This window comes from Vipera ursinii (assembly GCF_947247035.1).
Source record: "Vipera ursinii genome assembly, chromosome: 3".
Classification (NCBI taxonomy): Eukaryota; Metazoa; Chordata; class Lepidosauria; order Squamata; family Viperidae; genus Vipera; species Vipera ursinii.
Window position 1 is genome coordinate 23,081,530 of NC_139516.1, and position 14,892 is coordinate 23,096,421.

General features: G+C 42.7%; 1 protein-coding gene across 2 annotated transcripts in view; it reads right to left on the reverse strand.

The window, feature by feature from the left end:
- The window catches only part of JPH2 (junctophilin 2), a 71,095-nt gene that overhangs the window by 40,481 nt on the left and 15,722 nt on the right, over positions 1-14,892 (reverse strand). The window contains exon 3 of one of the 2 annotated variants that reach the window (XM_083358811.1): positions 5,993-6,094. The exons of the other annotated variant lie outside the window; for it this stretch is intronic. Coding sequence (XP_083214937.1) covers positions 6,073-6,094 — 22 coding nt within the window. The 3' untranslated portion in view covers positions 5,993-6,072. Of the gene's footprint in view, positions 1-5,992; positions 6,095-14,892 lie in introns of those variants that run through there. 2 annotated transcript variants of the gene reach the window in all.

Genomic DNA, 14,892 nt, shown 5'->3' on the forward strand with positions numbered 1-14,892 from the left:
TCTTCATCAGAACAGTGAAAACAAGCAGCAGTGCTGTGTCTTTCAGGCACAAGCAACCAGAGCCAGTCACAAATAACTGAAGGAAATGACTTTATTGACTTCTACCTATGTTATAAAAATTTCCCCAGACTGTTTTTCTGACCCTGGAAATGACCAGATGTGGTCGTGGAGCTTGGGGGAGGTCACACTTATGCCTCTTGCAGCTGCACAAAGACTCTAAGCTAGGCCCTCACTTGACCCCCTTCTTCCAGTCTAGTTGGCAGTTTTCCCACAGTGTCATACCAAAAACTCTGTCCTTTGGGGGATGTGTTTGCGAAATCACAATGCATAGGAAAACAGGGTAGTGTTTGTGCGACAATGCTACAAAACTGCTTGCAGCACTGACTTCCCTTGGTCCCCTAGTACCATGAATGCCAGTAGCGACATAGTAGTCTTTAGAGGCTGGATGATTATTTGTCAGAATAATCTAGTGCAGACATGTCAAACACAAGGCCCAGGGCCCAGATCCGGCCCGCAAAGTGGTTTCATGTGGCCCGCGAAGCTATCCTGGAAACAGTGAGGGAACGGCCCCCACTGCCTTGGCCCTGGCCCAGAGACCCTCCTTCTGCCAGAGACCCAGATCTGTCCCACTCCTGCCCAGGCCCCCACAGTCACCCTTGATGCAAACAATGTAGAGCTGGCCATGCTCACCCAGTAGGCCATACGCACTCTAGCCACGCCCACCCAGTAGGCCACGCCCACCCTGGCCATACCCACCCGGCCCCCTGAGGGCAACTGCAATGCTGATGCGGCCCTCAATGAAATTAAGTTTGACACCCCTGATCTAGTGCATCTTGGTCTGTTGGGTGGAGTAGATGACTTCTAAACTCTCCAAATGTACAATATTAAGTAGAGTATTTTTGTATTGTATACTTTATTTTTCTCTTCATTTTCGTAATCACAGCTTTGAAAGATTTGTGCTTGGAATTAAATATTTCCAATAAGACTGCCATAAAAACTGGAAATGTATCCATGCCCACCTGCTTGGCAGATGCTCTTTTTAGTGGAAATGGAACTGACTCAAGCTACAGCAAACAGGACATCAGTAACACTGGGGAGACAACAGAGAGCACATAATGTAAAACCAAGGCCATTTATTGGCTGCAAGTTAGCTACTCTGGTATGATTAAATGTGAATATGTTGCTTTAAACTGAGCCAACTCTTTTTTCAGATCTGCCCATTCCCCCCTATTTTGAGAATGACCTGAAGGACTTTTAGCACCAAGGGGGAATTCTCAACTAGCTAAGATCTGTTTCCCTGGAGATTGAGGAAATTGTCCCAGGATAAGCATTCAAAGGATGTGCTCTGCCACTAAAGTATGGCTCCTTCCTTCCAATAAAAATACACATACTATTTAAAACCAAGGAGTGTTTTTTTTTTCATTTTTCAAGCAGACAACTGTTCAATTCATGTTAAGAGGAGTTTGGTTCATGCCAATGTCAATGTGTCAGTATGATACAATGCAAATTGTGAGGTTGTTCTTCCTTGGGAATCTTCCATCCATGCTCTGTTTTGAACTTGAGAACTTATCTTAGAACAGCATTTTTCAACCTCGGCAACTTTTAAGATGTGTGAACAATTCCCAGAGCCAACTTTCCAAAGCCAACTGGGGAATTCTGGGAGTCCACACATTTTAAAGTTGCCAAGGTTGAGAAACACTGCCTCAGAACCTGCCATTATGTGAGATATACCAGGTAATAATACAGGAACTCTGCACCATTTCTCTACTTTCCTGAAATCTTTCTGAGATCTTGGTGGAACTGTATCCTCTCTACAAATAGAGGCATGCAGAGATAATTTCTCTTTCAAGAAGTATTGTGATAGGACATGTTGTATCCTGATTTATTTTATTTATTTATTTATTTTATTAAATTTATATACCGCCCTTTCCCGAAGGACTCAGGGTGGTTTACAGGGCATTTAAAACAACCAATACAAAAGTTAAAAACGAATTAAAAAAGATTAAATCATCCCTAGAATTAAAAACCCCCGTTAAAAATTTACCATGAGATAGAGAACTAACAACCTCTGTTTGTCCAAGAAAAACAGAAGTAACCCATCTTTCCAGCCTGTAAAAGCATCTTTTCAGTGGTGGCCTCACTTTGTATTGTAAAAGTATTGTCCTGTAAAAGTCATCAACCCTTTTTTACTTGATTGTTTCCTCATCCTTTCCTGAAAGTTTTGGCATCTTCCAGATGAATGGGATTATAAATCACAGAATTCCACAGAACTGTGGTCCTAACAATTACAATTCTATGAAGAATTTTGCATATAGTCACCAGCTTAAAATCTGATTTTAAAGAAGGACTTTAGCTATCTTCAGTATGAATTGATCTGGACTGCCATTTGCACTGCTTGCAAAAATATTTATTCTTTGGATTCACTGTATTTATTTTATTGCTGTCAGCTCTCTTGCTTGAGCTTGTTGGGGGAAAAGGATAAGATAAGGTGCTAACTTGCTACAATTGTTCTTTAAAAATTACAATTCATATGCTGCATCCTAAGAGAGTCCCATTTGAATTTGAGAGTCCCATCTTCTCTGCATATGAAAGCTATGTAAACTTAGTTTGCTCTTCTTCAGGCTGATATAATTGGCAATGCAGCAGCTGCAAATGTCTGAAATCTCCAAATATTGACCATGTTTTCAGTGTATCACTGGTGTTGCACATTACAAAGAAAATTAGGATATTTATCACATTTAATAGCCTGAATTTTCAGAAATCCTCTTTTGAAATCCTCTCTCCATTTATTATTTCTTCATCTTTTCATTCTTAAATTGTCAAACCTTGTACAATCTTTGTTGTAAATTTGTGTGCACATTTCTTCAAACATTCTGCTGAGTCTGGTACTGGAACTTTTTTTTGTTGAAAATTTTATTAAATATACATTTAAAAACAAAAGTGGACATGATTCAACTTCCCTAGCTACAACACTACTATTAGTATTATCTTATGTTACAGAAAGAAATAAAAACCTAAAATACAATCTATAACAGGACAGAGTATAAAAAATGTACATATAAGATCTATTGGTTTTTTTAGTAAACTGTCATTCAGTCCTCAGCGTTATATTTACGTATCTTTCAGTTTATTTATTTATTTATTTATTTATTTTATTTGTATGCCGCCCTTCTCCCGAAGGACTCAGGGCGGTGAACAGGGCAATAAATACTAAAATACAAAGATACAAAAATTAAGAAAAGATTAAACATAATGCCCTATGCAATACAACAATAAATTACAATACATTAAAAACAATAATAAAAACCCAAACCCATCAGACCAGGCCGGCTTGTTCAAACAAATAGGTCTTTAGATCACGTCGGAAGGAACGGAGGTCGGGAGCCATCCGGAGCTCAACTGGTAAACGGTTCCACAAATCCGGCGCACCCACAGAGAAGGCCCTCCCCCTGGGGATCACCAGTCGGCATTATGTCCATTATATAAATGCTAATAAAAAATCCTTTCATTATCAACCAATTAAAGAATGTTCATCACAGCGATCCTCCCTAACTCTAACCAATGGTACAAATTTTGCCAAATTTCATAATACTCCGTTTCATTCTTATTTTTGATCTCTAGGGTTAACCTGTCCATTTCAGCGCAGGATAAAATTTTATCTATGGTACTGGAACTTTTAGATTGGTGTTCATCTGCTCTATGTGCTGGGCTGTTGGTTGTTTAACCCAACATCCTGGCAGTGAAGTGTTCTTAGGACTGGACTCATGTGCCCCTTAGGTTAATGGGCTCTCCTGAGCAGGAAAGGCTATATCAGACTTCCAGTATGATCAAATATTTTGCCAAAGCCTTAATGATTTCTAAGCTTACATGAGCCTGTTTCCTTTGGCTTCTGACATCTTGGCTCAACTTCTGATTTCTAACTCTGCACCCATAGCTGTGTACAGCTTTGCCTTGATGAGATCCACTGTGAATAAACTGAAAGGAGAAGCAACAGCAACATAAAGAGAAAAATATATGATGTTGACTGCAGAGTTTGAGAGCTGTGCCAAACGACGCTTCAGATTTGAAATTACCGTAATTTTAAAAATGTGTCAGTGTCAAGTTAACCTAAAACTAAGACGAAGTGGAAGGGACAGCAGAACAGAATGCTAGAAAAATAATGGAACAGCAATTTACTCATCCTTAAAACTCCACGGGGAACTGAAGAATGAAACCATGTGGGCCACCCACCCACTAAAGCAGGCAGGTGGCACCTGTTGCTCCCAACCACATATATTTTTGCAGGGACCAGCATGGGCTGAAGCAATCTATACACACCTGTCTACATCAAGAGTCCCATGAATGAGTCCACTAAGTCATCAAAAGCCTAATGTACATTCCATGAGTGTCGTATCACCCCTGGCACACATTAAAAACCTAGAGCAGACACAGCTTTAGAAGCTTTCCTTTGTTACCTAATTTCTCTCCTAACTAAAATAACCTCTTTGAAACTACATATCCAAGATGAAAGGAACTGGATATTCCCACCCACAAAGTTCCAGCTGAGCCTCCTTGGACATTTTCAAATTGGAATATTTGCAGTTATAGCTTTGAGTAACTTCAGATCATTTCATACCTCAATGCTTATGTTTACTTGGCAACAATATGGAAATAGTGTGCTTTGGAACATTCTTCTGGAACATTTTTTAATTTCCCAGCCTAATCTGCTAAACTGTGCTTACTTATTCCCATCCAATACTGCCCAAGTCCAAATCTTCTTACCATTTTCAGGTTCAATTAAATCACCTAGATGCAGATATAAACAGGTAGTCCTCACTACCATCAATTTAGTGACCGTTTGAAGTTATAACAGTACTGAAAAAAATGACTTATGACCATTTTCACACTTAAGAACACTGCAGCATCCCCATGGTCACATGATCAAAATTTGTATACTTGAAAACTGTTTCATATTTATAACAGTTGCAGCGCCCCTATGTCGTGTGACCACTTTTTAAGCACTTCTCACAAGCAAAATCTATGAGGAAGCCAGATTTATGTAATGACCATGTTACTAACTTAACAACCACAGCGATTCCCTTAATAACTGTGGCAAGAAAAGTTGTAAAATGGGGCAAAACTTAACAGCTGTCTCATTTAGCAACATAAATTTTGGACTCTACTGTGGTCATACATTGAGGACTACCTGTATTGTGATTTTATGTTTCATATTGTCCCAAATGCCTCTCCTCAATAGTTCTGCAACAGTTGTCAGTGATAGACCGGGTGATAGTTTGAAGAATGACTTAATATACCTCGCTCAAATCAATTGCTTTAAGTTCAATAAAGAACACAGCTAAATATCATTTGTTTAACTTATTGGGACTGCAACGTTCAGCTTTTGCTAATAAAATAAATGAACGTCAGTGATTTTTCAAATTAAAACAATGGAAGGAGAATAGTATCCAAAAAAAGGACAAAGAAAAGTAAAGTAAGGAAAAAAGAAGAGGGTCAGGCAACTGTGTAAATAGTGTTATATACTGGGTAAAAAAAGTCTCTTTTTAAGCTTTCAGCCCAAATCTTTCAAATAAAAATAAATTTCCACTTTGCTTTTAATAATGAGGCTTGGAAACATCCTTTTTCAAGAAAAACAAACATAAGCTTGCTGCCTCAGGCCATAAGCTCTTGTTTCACATTTTTGTTTCAGCATAGCACAGAATCAGTCCATACATAATATGCCATTCCATTCATAATAGCATAGCGCTAAAATCCACCAACATACATTCCTGTTTTACTGGATAAGAACATTGGCTCCCAGTTGCTGCATTCTTCTCTCCCTCTGATAAACCAATGCCATGCTTTCCCTTATTTAGTCAGAGACATCTCTGCTGACTGCGGGCTTTCAATGCGTCATTTACACCATGCTCCAGCCTTGTCTCCTGAGGAGACTCCTATTGCTGTCCATGTCAAGGCGATGTGAAATGCTGAGCACACTGGAGATATAAGTTGACAGTGCTTAGGAGGGTGATTGGCCAGAAGTGCCCAGGAAAGTGATACCAAGGCTCCAATTCAAGTCTTAGCAGCTTCGTTATTTTAAGGGAGAGCTTGGTGTGCTCTGTAACACATGGAACACAAATACTCAGGAAAGTCACTTTAGAAGCAGGACAGTAAAAGAGACAAAAAAAAAACACCTAGGTAAGCTATGGAAAAGTAAGGTTTCAATTTTTTTTCCTTTCATTAAGTTCGCTTTGATTCTCAAAGACATGTCCTTGAAGTTTTCTTGGCAAGATTTTTCAGAAGTGGTTTGCCATTGCCTGCTTCCCAGGGCTGGCAGAATGTGACTAGCCCAAGGTCACCCAGCTGGCTTCATGCCTAAGGTGGGATTAGAACTCGGTCCCCAGGTTTCTAACCTGATGCCTTAATGGCGCACCAAACCGAATCCCTTAAGGTTTTTATAATTCCGTGGAAAGCAGTAGGTGAGCTCGGCTGTACTGTACTGTAAAATGGCATAATAATATTAATATTAATAATATTAATATTAACATTAACATTAACATTAACAACAAAAAACAAAAAACAACAACGATGACGACGATGATGATGATGGTGGTGGTGGTGGAAGGAAACTTGGCAGTCATCTAGCCCAACCCCCTGCTCAGGCAGGAAACCCATTTCAGACAAATGGCTGTCCAGTCTCTTCTTAGAAACTTCCATGGTTGGAGCATTCACAGCTTCTGGAGGCAGGTTGTTCCATGGGTTAATTGTTCTCACTGTCAGGAAATTTCTCCTTTTTGTATTTGATGGTTCCAAATGGAAGAATTCTGACTAGTTTGGTTTTCAATTTTGTTAAGTTGTGGGCTCTGGAGAGCAGGAATGATGACACAAGGCTGAGTACAGAATAACGCATACTTTTATTCTTGCTGGAACTGTACTGAAGCTTGAGCCGCAAACAGCCACAATATATTGTCTAGCCCCTAGGTGGCAGCCAATAGGTTTAAACCCACGCTTGCCGCCTGGGGCTGACCAATTGCAGGACTGGAGACGGCCTGTCTGCATTGCTGGAGAGCCGTTAGCTGTAATACCACAAGCCCAATACATAACAAATTTCATTAATGGATTTTTTTTAATGGAAAGGTAAAAGACTTAGTGGGATAATCTGGAAGGCTATAGAGGTAGTCCTCAACATAGAACAATTAATTTAGCGACCGTTCACCATTAGAACAGCAGTGAAAAGAGTGACTTATGACCTAAAAACCAATGCAGCACCCCCGTAGTCCTATGATCAAAATCTGGGTAATTGGCAACTGGCATGTATTTATGATGGTTGCAAACATGTGATCATGACCACTTGGGACCTTCCCAGCCAGCTTATGACAAGCAAAATCAATGGGGGAAGCTGGATTTGCTTAATGACTGTGTGATTCACTTAACAACTGCAGTGATTTGCTTAACAATCATGGAAAAATATTGTCAAATTGCACATGGCTCACTTAACAACTGCATTGCTTAGCAACAAAAATTCTGATCCTAACTGTATTTATTTATTTATTTATTTATTCATTCATTCATTCATTCATTCATTCATTCATTCATTCATTCATTCATTTATTGAATTTCTATACCGCCCTTCTCCCGAAGGACTCAGGGCAGTGTACAGGGCAATAAAAGCACAACATACAAAAGTTAAAAGTAAGATTAAACTAATTAAGCCCTAACAATAATAATTAAAAATTAAAAGTTAAAAACCTTAAACCAGGCCGGCCTGTTCAAATAAATAGGTTTTCAGATCACGGCGGAAAGAGCAAAGGTCAGGAGCCATCTGGAGCTCAACCGGTAACTGATTCCAAAGGGCTGGTGCTCCCACAGAGAATGCTCTCCCCCTGGGGGCTGCAAGCCGACACTCTCTGACCGACGGCACAGTCATAAGTCTAGAACCGTGGTGGTGAACCTATGGCACAGGTGGCACAGGTGGCACGCAGAGCCTTCTCTGTGGGCACGCACGCCGTTGGCCCAGTCCTAGGCCTTCAGCTGGGTTTTATAAAACCTTTTCGCTTTAGGCCTCTGGCGCCGTGTGCAAAAAAAAAAGGTTCAATCAATTTCAACTTCTTGCAGGAAAAGAAAAAGATCTCGTAAAGTTGGAATTGATTGATTGAACTTTTTAGTCCCACCCAGTCTGCCGTTACCACCGCAGCCATGCCCACCCAATGGGCCACGCCCACCCAATGGGCCATGCCCACCCGGCACCCAATGATACATAAGTGGGTTTTGGGTTGCAGTTTGGGCACTCGGTCTCTAAAAGGTTTGCCATCACTGGTCTAGAACTACCTGTGGTCTCCAGTAAATGTCCCAAAGGGGCTTTTTCAAGAGGCAACTGGACTTTTTTGTTTTTCTTTGAAGATGTTTTGCTTCTCATCCAAGAAGCTTCTTCAGCTCTTTCCGGATGGTGGAGAATGGAAGGATTTATATTTCTTGCAGACAGCTGGTCATTTGCATCCTTTTAGAGAGTCGTTGACGCCACCTGGAAGTTATCAGTGTCCTCAGGGTTACCTGAGTAGTGCAAATGGGTGTGGAGCCTACTTGCATGTCCAGTTGCCTCCTGAAAAATCATTTTTTGGGACAACCATGACCTGGATAATTTAATTTAATTTAATTTAATTTATTAATATTTCTATACCGCCCTTCTCCCGAGGGACTCAGGGCGGTGTACAGGGCAAGAATAAAACATGAAGTTACAAAAATTAAAAAGTTATTAAATACATGCCCATAAATAAAAGCAATAAATACATTAATAAAACCCCCGATAAAATAGTAATAAAAACCCCAGCAATGCCACCCTCAGGCCAGGCCGGCTTGTTCGAACAGGTATGTTTTCAGATCGCGGCGAAAGGAGCGAAGATCCGGCGCCGTCCGGAGCTCAACCGGTAACTGGTTCCATAGCTCCCCCTGGGGGCCACCAATCTACATTCTCTGACTGGTGGCACCCTAAGGAGTCCCTCTCTGTGGGAACGGACAGGGCGAAGGGAAGTTGACGCCGGCAGCAGGTGTTCCCTAAGGTACTCCGGCCCCCTGCCATGTAGGGCTTTAAATACCATGACTAGTACCTTGAATCTCACCCGGAAGACAACTGGCAACCAATGCAGCTCACGGAGCAGAGGTGTGACATGGGAGTATCGGGAAACTCCCAACACAACTCTCGCGGCTGCATTCTGTGCCAGTTGGAGCTTCCGGGTGGTCCTCAAGGGCAGCCCCATGTAGAGAGCGTTGCAGTAGTCTAGTCGTGAGGTCACGAGCGCGTGAGTGACCGTGCATAGATCATCCCGGCTTAGATAGGGCCGCAACTGGCGCACCAGGCGAACCTGGGCGAAAGCCCCCCTAGTCACAGCTCCTATATGGTCTTCAAGGGTGAGCCGTGAATCTAGGAGGACTCCCAAGTTGCGAGCCCTATCTATGGGGGGTAACGATTCGCCCCCCATCACAAGAGGTGGAATGTCCGAATAAACCCGGGATGAAGGTATGCAAAGCCACTCGGTCTTGTCGGGGTTGAGTTGAAGTCTGTTCCTCCCCATCCAGACCCGAACCGCCTCCAGGCAGCGGGACATCACGGTGAGGGCATCACTGGGGTGGTTTGGGGTCGAAAAGAAAAGCTGGGTATCATCAGCATACTGATGATACCCAACTCCAAAACCACGAATGATCTCACCCAGCGGTTTCATATAGATGTTGAACAGGAGAGGCGAGAGGACCGACCCCTGAGGAACTCCACAAATGAGAGACCTCGCGGTCGACCTCTGCCCTCCTGCCAACACCGACTGCGAGCGTCCCTGGAGATAGGAGGAGAACCACTGCAAAACCGTGCCTCCCACTCCCAATCCCCTGAGACGCCGCAGCAAGATACCATGGTCGATGGTATCGAAAGCCGCTGAGAGGTCTAATAGGACCAGGACAGAGGAATGACCCCTGTCCCGAGCCCTCCAGAGATCATTCACCAGCGCGACCAATGCCGTCTCCGTGCTATACCCGGGCCTGAAACCTGATTGGCACGGGTCTAGATAATCCGCTTCATCCAGGACCAGAGGGAGCTGATGTGCCACCACACTCTCAACAACCTTCGCAAGAAAGCGAAGGTTGGAGACAGGACGAAAGTTGTTCAATATAGCTGGGTCCAAGGCAGGCTTCTTGAGGAGAGGCCTCACCACCGCCTCTTTCAAGACGGCGGGGAAGCTACCCTCACTCAAAGAGGCTGATATAACTGCCTGGAACCAGCTACGTGTCCTCTCCCGGGCTGCATACACCAGCCAGGAAGGGCACGGGTCCAATAAACATGTGGTGGTACTCAGCCTCCCCATGATCCTGTCCACTTCCTCCGGAGTCACAGAATCAAACTCCTCCCAGATGATATCGACAAGACCACCCGTGTCCTGCTCGACAGACTCTGCCCAGTCAGAGTCCAGACCGGTCCGAATCCGAGCGATTTTGTCCGACAGATGCTGGTTAAACTCCTCGGCATGACCCTGCAAGGGATCCTCCCTCACCTCCTGATTCAGGAGGGAGCGAGTCACCCTAAACAGGGCGGCCGGGCGGTTATCTGCGGACGCGATAAGGGTGGCGAAGTGGTTAGACCTCGCCTCCCTTATCGCAGCGAGATAAGACCTAGTATAGGTTCTTAGTCGCAATCGATCGGATTCGGATCGGCTGGATCTCCAACTGCTCTCTAGGCCCCGTCTCCGACGCTTCATCTCCCGGAGCTCCACGGAAAACCATGGGGCTCGACGGGATCTGCACCGGGTCAGGGGCCGCAGGGGTACAACTCGGTCAAGAGCCTCAGTGGCTGCCCTTTCCCAGGCTTCCACTAAGGTATCTGCCGAGCTGTGAGCAAGGAAGGCAGGTGGGGACCCCAGCGCCGCCTGGAACCTCTGGGAATCCATTAAGCGTCTGGGGCGGTACCATTTAATAGGTTCCACACACCCACGGCGGGGGGTGGCAAAACGGAAGACCAGCCGCAGGAGATGATGATCGGTCCATGACAGGGGCATAACAATTGGGGAGCCCCCACCAAGATCATCTAACCACCGTCCAGATAAGAAAACTAAGTCAAGGGTGTGGCCTCCCTCATGAGTCGGTCCCAAAATTACTTGCATCAGGTCCATGGCCGTCATGGAAGCCATGAACTCCCGAGCCAACTTGGATGATCCTCCCAGAGATGGTAGGTTGAAGTCCCCCAAAACTATAAGTTTTGGGAACTCAACCACCAACCCAGAGAGGACATCGAGAAGCTCAGGCAGGGCTGCTGCTGCATGACTAGGCGAAAGGTACACCAGCAGCAAGCCCAACTGCGCACCAGGACCGCATCTCAAAAAGAGAGACTCACACCCGACTATCTGGGGAACGGTGGCCTCCCGCGGACACAAGGTCTCCCTCATAACAACAGCCACTAATAACTGAGAATCTCCATAGACATTCCCCAGTAAGTGTCAATAATTAAGTCTTGTTCTGAAAAACAATTACACACTTGTAAGATCCGTATAATGTTACGGAAGCAAAAACCCTACTGCTAAAAAAAGAAGAAAGAGGAGTTTCTGTCTCCTCTTCAATGGGGTAGATCCTTCCATCTTTAAACAGAGAGATCCAGACTACTGTATGGCACTTTAAGTGTCCTGAGAACCTAGACAAGTGCATGATAAAACTGTTTTGTTTGTGAAGGATTTTTTTTAAAAAAGAAATATGTAAGACAATATATCAAGCAGCCTTAACTGAGCCAGTGCCCTCCACATCTGTTCGTGTGTGCTTGCCTTTGAGTCAGTGTTGACTCCTAGCAACTGCCAGGACAAGTCCCTGCAATTTTCTTGGCAAAATTTGCTATTGGCGGCTTCCTAGGGCTAAGAGAGAATGTGGCCCAAGGTTACCCATCTGGCACTGTGCCATGTTCTAGTCTGATGCCTTAACTACTACATTAAACTTGGTTCTCCAAGTTTGCTATACAGTATTTAAATTCTTAACATCAACCAACATTGCAGCTATAGTTAAACCCACCTGGAAGACATATGATAAAAGAAACATTTTTTATTATTATAATTGCTTTTGGATTATGCAAATATATGTAGAGATATCATTTTATAAGGGACGCGGTGGCTCAGTGGGTTAGGACGCTGAGCTTGTTGATCAGAAGGTCAGCAGTTTGGCGGGTCGAATCCCGAGTGCCGCGTAGCAGAGTGAGCGCCTGTTACTCGTCCCAGCTTCTGCCAACCTAGCAGTTCGAAAGCACGTAAAAATGCAAGTAGAAAAATAGGGACCACTATGGTGGGAAGGTAACAGCGTTCCATGCGCCTTTGGCATCTAGTCATGCCGGCCACATGACCACGGAGACGTTCTCGGACAAGCGCTGGCTCTTCGGCTTTGAAACAGAGATGAGCACTGGCCCCTAGAGTCGGAAACGACTAGCACGCATGTGCGGGGGAGCCTTTACCTTTACCTTATCATTTTATAAGAAGTCTCAATTCCTGCGGTAACTATGAAAAAAAACTGTTCAAAGAGGATCAGCAATGTTAAATGAGAATACATACTGAAAGGAATTGGGCATGGTATGTCTAGTTTAATGAAAAAGTAGGACTAAGAGTGATATGATAGTGGTGTTCCAATATCTAAGAGGCTGCTAAAAAGAAGAGGGGATAAATCTATTCTCCAAAGCACTAGAAGGCAGGACAAAAGCAATGGATGGAAACTAATCAAGGAGAGAAGCAACCTAGAACTAAGGAGAAATTTCCTAACAGTTAGAACAGGGGTCTTCAAACTCAGCCCTTTTATGACTTGTGGACTTCAACTCCCAGACTTCCTCAGCCAGGCATGCTGGCTGAGGAATTCTGGGAGTTGAAGTCCACAAGTCATAAAAGGGCTGAGTTTGAAGACCCCTGAGTTAGAACAATTAATTAGTGCAATGACTTGCCTCCAAAAATTGTGGGTGTTCCAATACCGGAGGTTTTTAAGAAGAGATTGGACAACCATTTGTCTGAAATGGTATAGGGATTCCTGCCTGAGCAGGGGGGTTGAACTAGAAAACCTCCAAGGTCCCTTCCAATTCTGTTATTCTGAAAAGAAGCAAGTTGTTTAAATATATAGGTATGAATTTTAGTCACTAAGAATTTTATTATCTTTATCATTAACATCCTGCCACAACTGCATATCTTTTAAATTATTTGAATGATTCAGTACTAATTTTAGCATTGAGAGCTAGCTTGGTGTGGTGGTTAAGTTCTTAAACTAAAAACTGGGAGGTTATGAGTTCTAGTCCTCTTAAGGTTGAAAGCTGGCTGGGTGACTTTGAGCCATTCACGCTCTTTCAACCCAGCCCACTTCCCAAGGTGGTTACTGTAGGAAAAATATGATGTGGGTTATGAGTTGCTGAGTTCTACAGCATAAAGGTAGGATATAAATATAACAGTTGATTCCAAAAAGCCTTTAGCAAATTTTATTATTATTCCATAAGACAGTTGATGATTTGAGAAAACAAAAGATAGACGTTTTCACTAATGGCTTCTGTAGGGCAGGTAAAAAAATCTGCAAGGTGGCAACCGTGACATTCAATCCAATCCCTACCTCTTTTATGTATCCCTGCCATCTTGCAGATTTTGACCGGCACTCTTTATGCCGATGCTTTTGACTGTCTTTATAAGGAATATCCCCGGTATTAAGAGTCAGAATCAGTCAAAGGCAAGTTTAGTTTCTGTCCACAGAGAGAGTAACTAAACCAGTCTAGAAAGCCCTCCAGCTGCCTAGCACCTGTTTGCTTACTTACAAACACAGTAACTAAAAGTAAAATTTAATAGAGATCTATTATCCATATTTTTTCTAATTCAGCTTTAAACCAATCTAAACTGGTGGCTTCTCTCCCAAGGTGCTAAATAGCATAGTTCATTCCTGGAACCTTCTAGGAATGGATAATACAGTTTTGCACATCATTAGCTTTCATTATATCTAGCTTCAATTTATTTATTTATTTGTTTTGATTTATATACCGCCCTTTTCCCGAGGGACTCAGGGCGGTTTACAGGGCAAATTAAAACAGTACAATGTACAGAGTTCTAAATGCTGAGTGAATTAGAAATCCCAGCTTTGTTAGATTAATGCATGCTCTGATATTACCAAACAAAAGTTGTGACACATCATTCGTTATTTTATAGAGCTATAATTTTCTTTCTCTAATTGAGGTTAATATTGTTCTGCAGTTTTATCATTCTGCTTATTTTCTCACATTCCTCCATTCTAAACATCCCTTTTGTGGCACAGTGATCAGAACCATATACAATATTCCAACAGAGGTTGTATCAAGCATTTACATTATACTGGCAGTTTTATTTCCAATTCCTTTCTTCATGAGCACTAACATAAAGGAATTTATCTTTCCACCACAAATATATACTGGGTCAACATTTTCGTCAAACATTAAACCACAACTCAGCCACAGCAGCAACACTTCAGATTCCCATCAATTCACTGAAACTGATCATCAGTGAAAATCAGAATTTTTCGCTTTCTATTTTTTTTACATTGAATAACTTTTTCTATCTCTGTTCTCAATTCCCAAGCTTGGAGGGAGACTTTTGATGCTCCCTCACCATTTCATTCTGTTTTAAACACTCTAAATGATTTGGTATAATCAACAAGCTTGATAACTTCACTGCTCACTTTTAACCCTGTATGAAAAAATAAATAGACCTGTTCTTGTGGAATATCTCTGCAATGCCTCAAATAGCAAGATCTATGGAGAAAGAAAATTACTCTATGTATCTCCTTTCTTTTGCTCAAAAGCTTCCTTAATAGGGAATTATGTCCAACCCATGCTAACAGAGAGAAGCATTCCAATCCTTGATGTAAACCACTCAGAGTTTCCCCTTTGATTTGAAGTGTAAATAGTGCCTT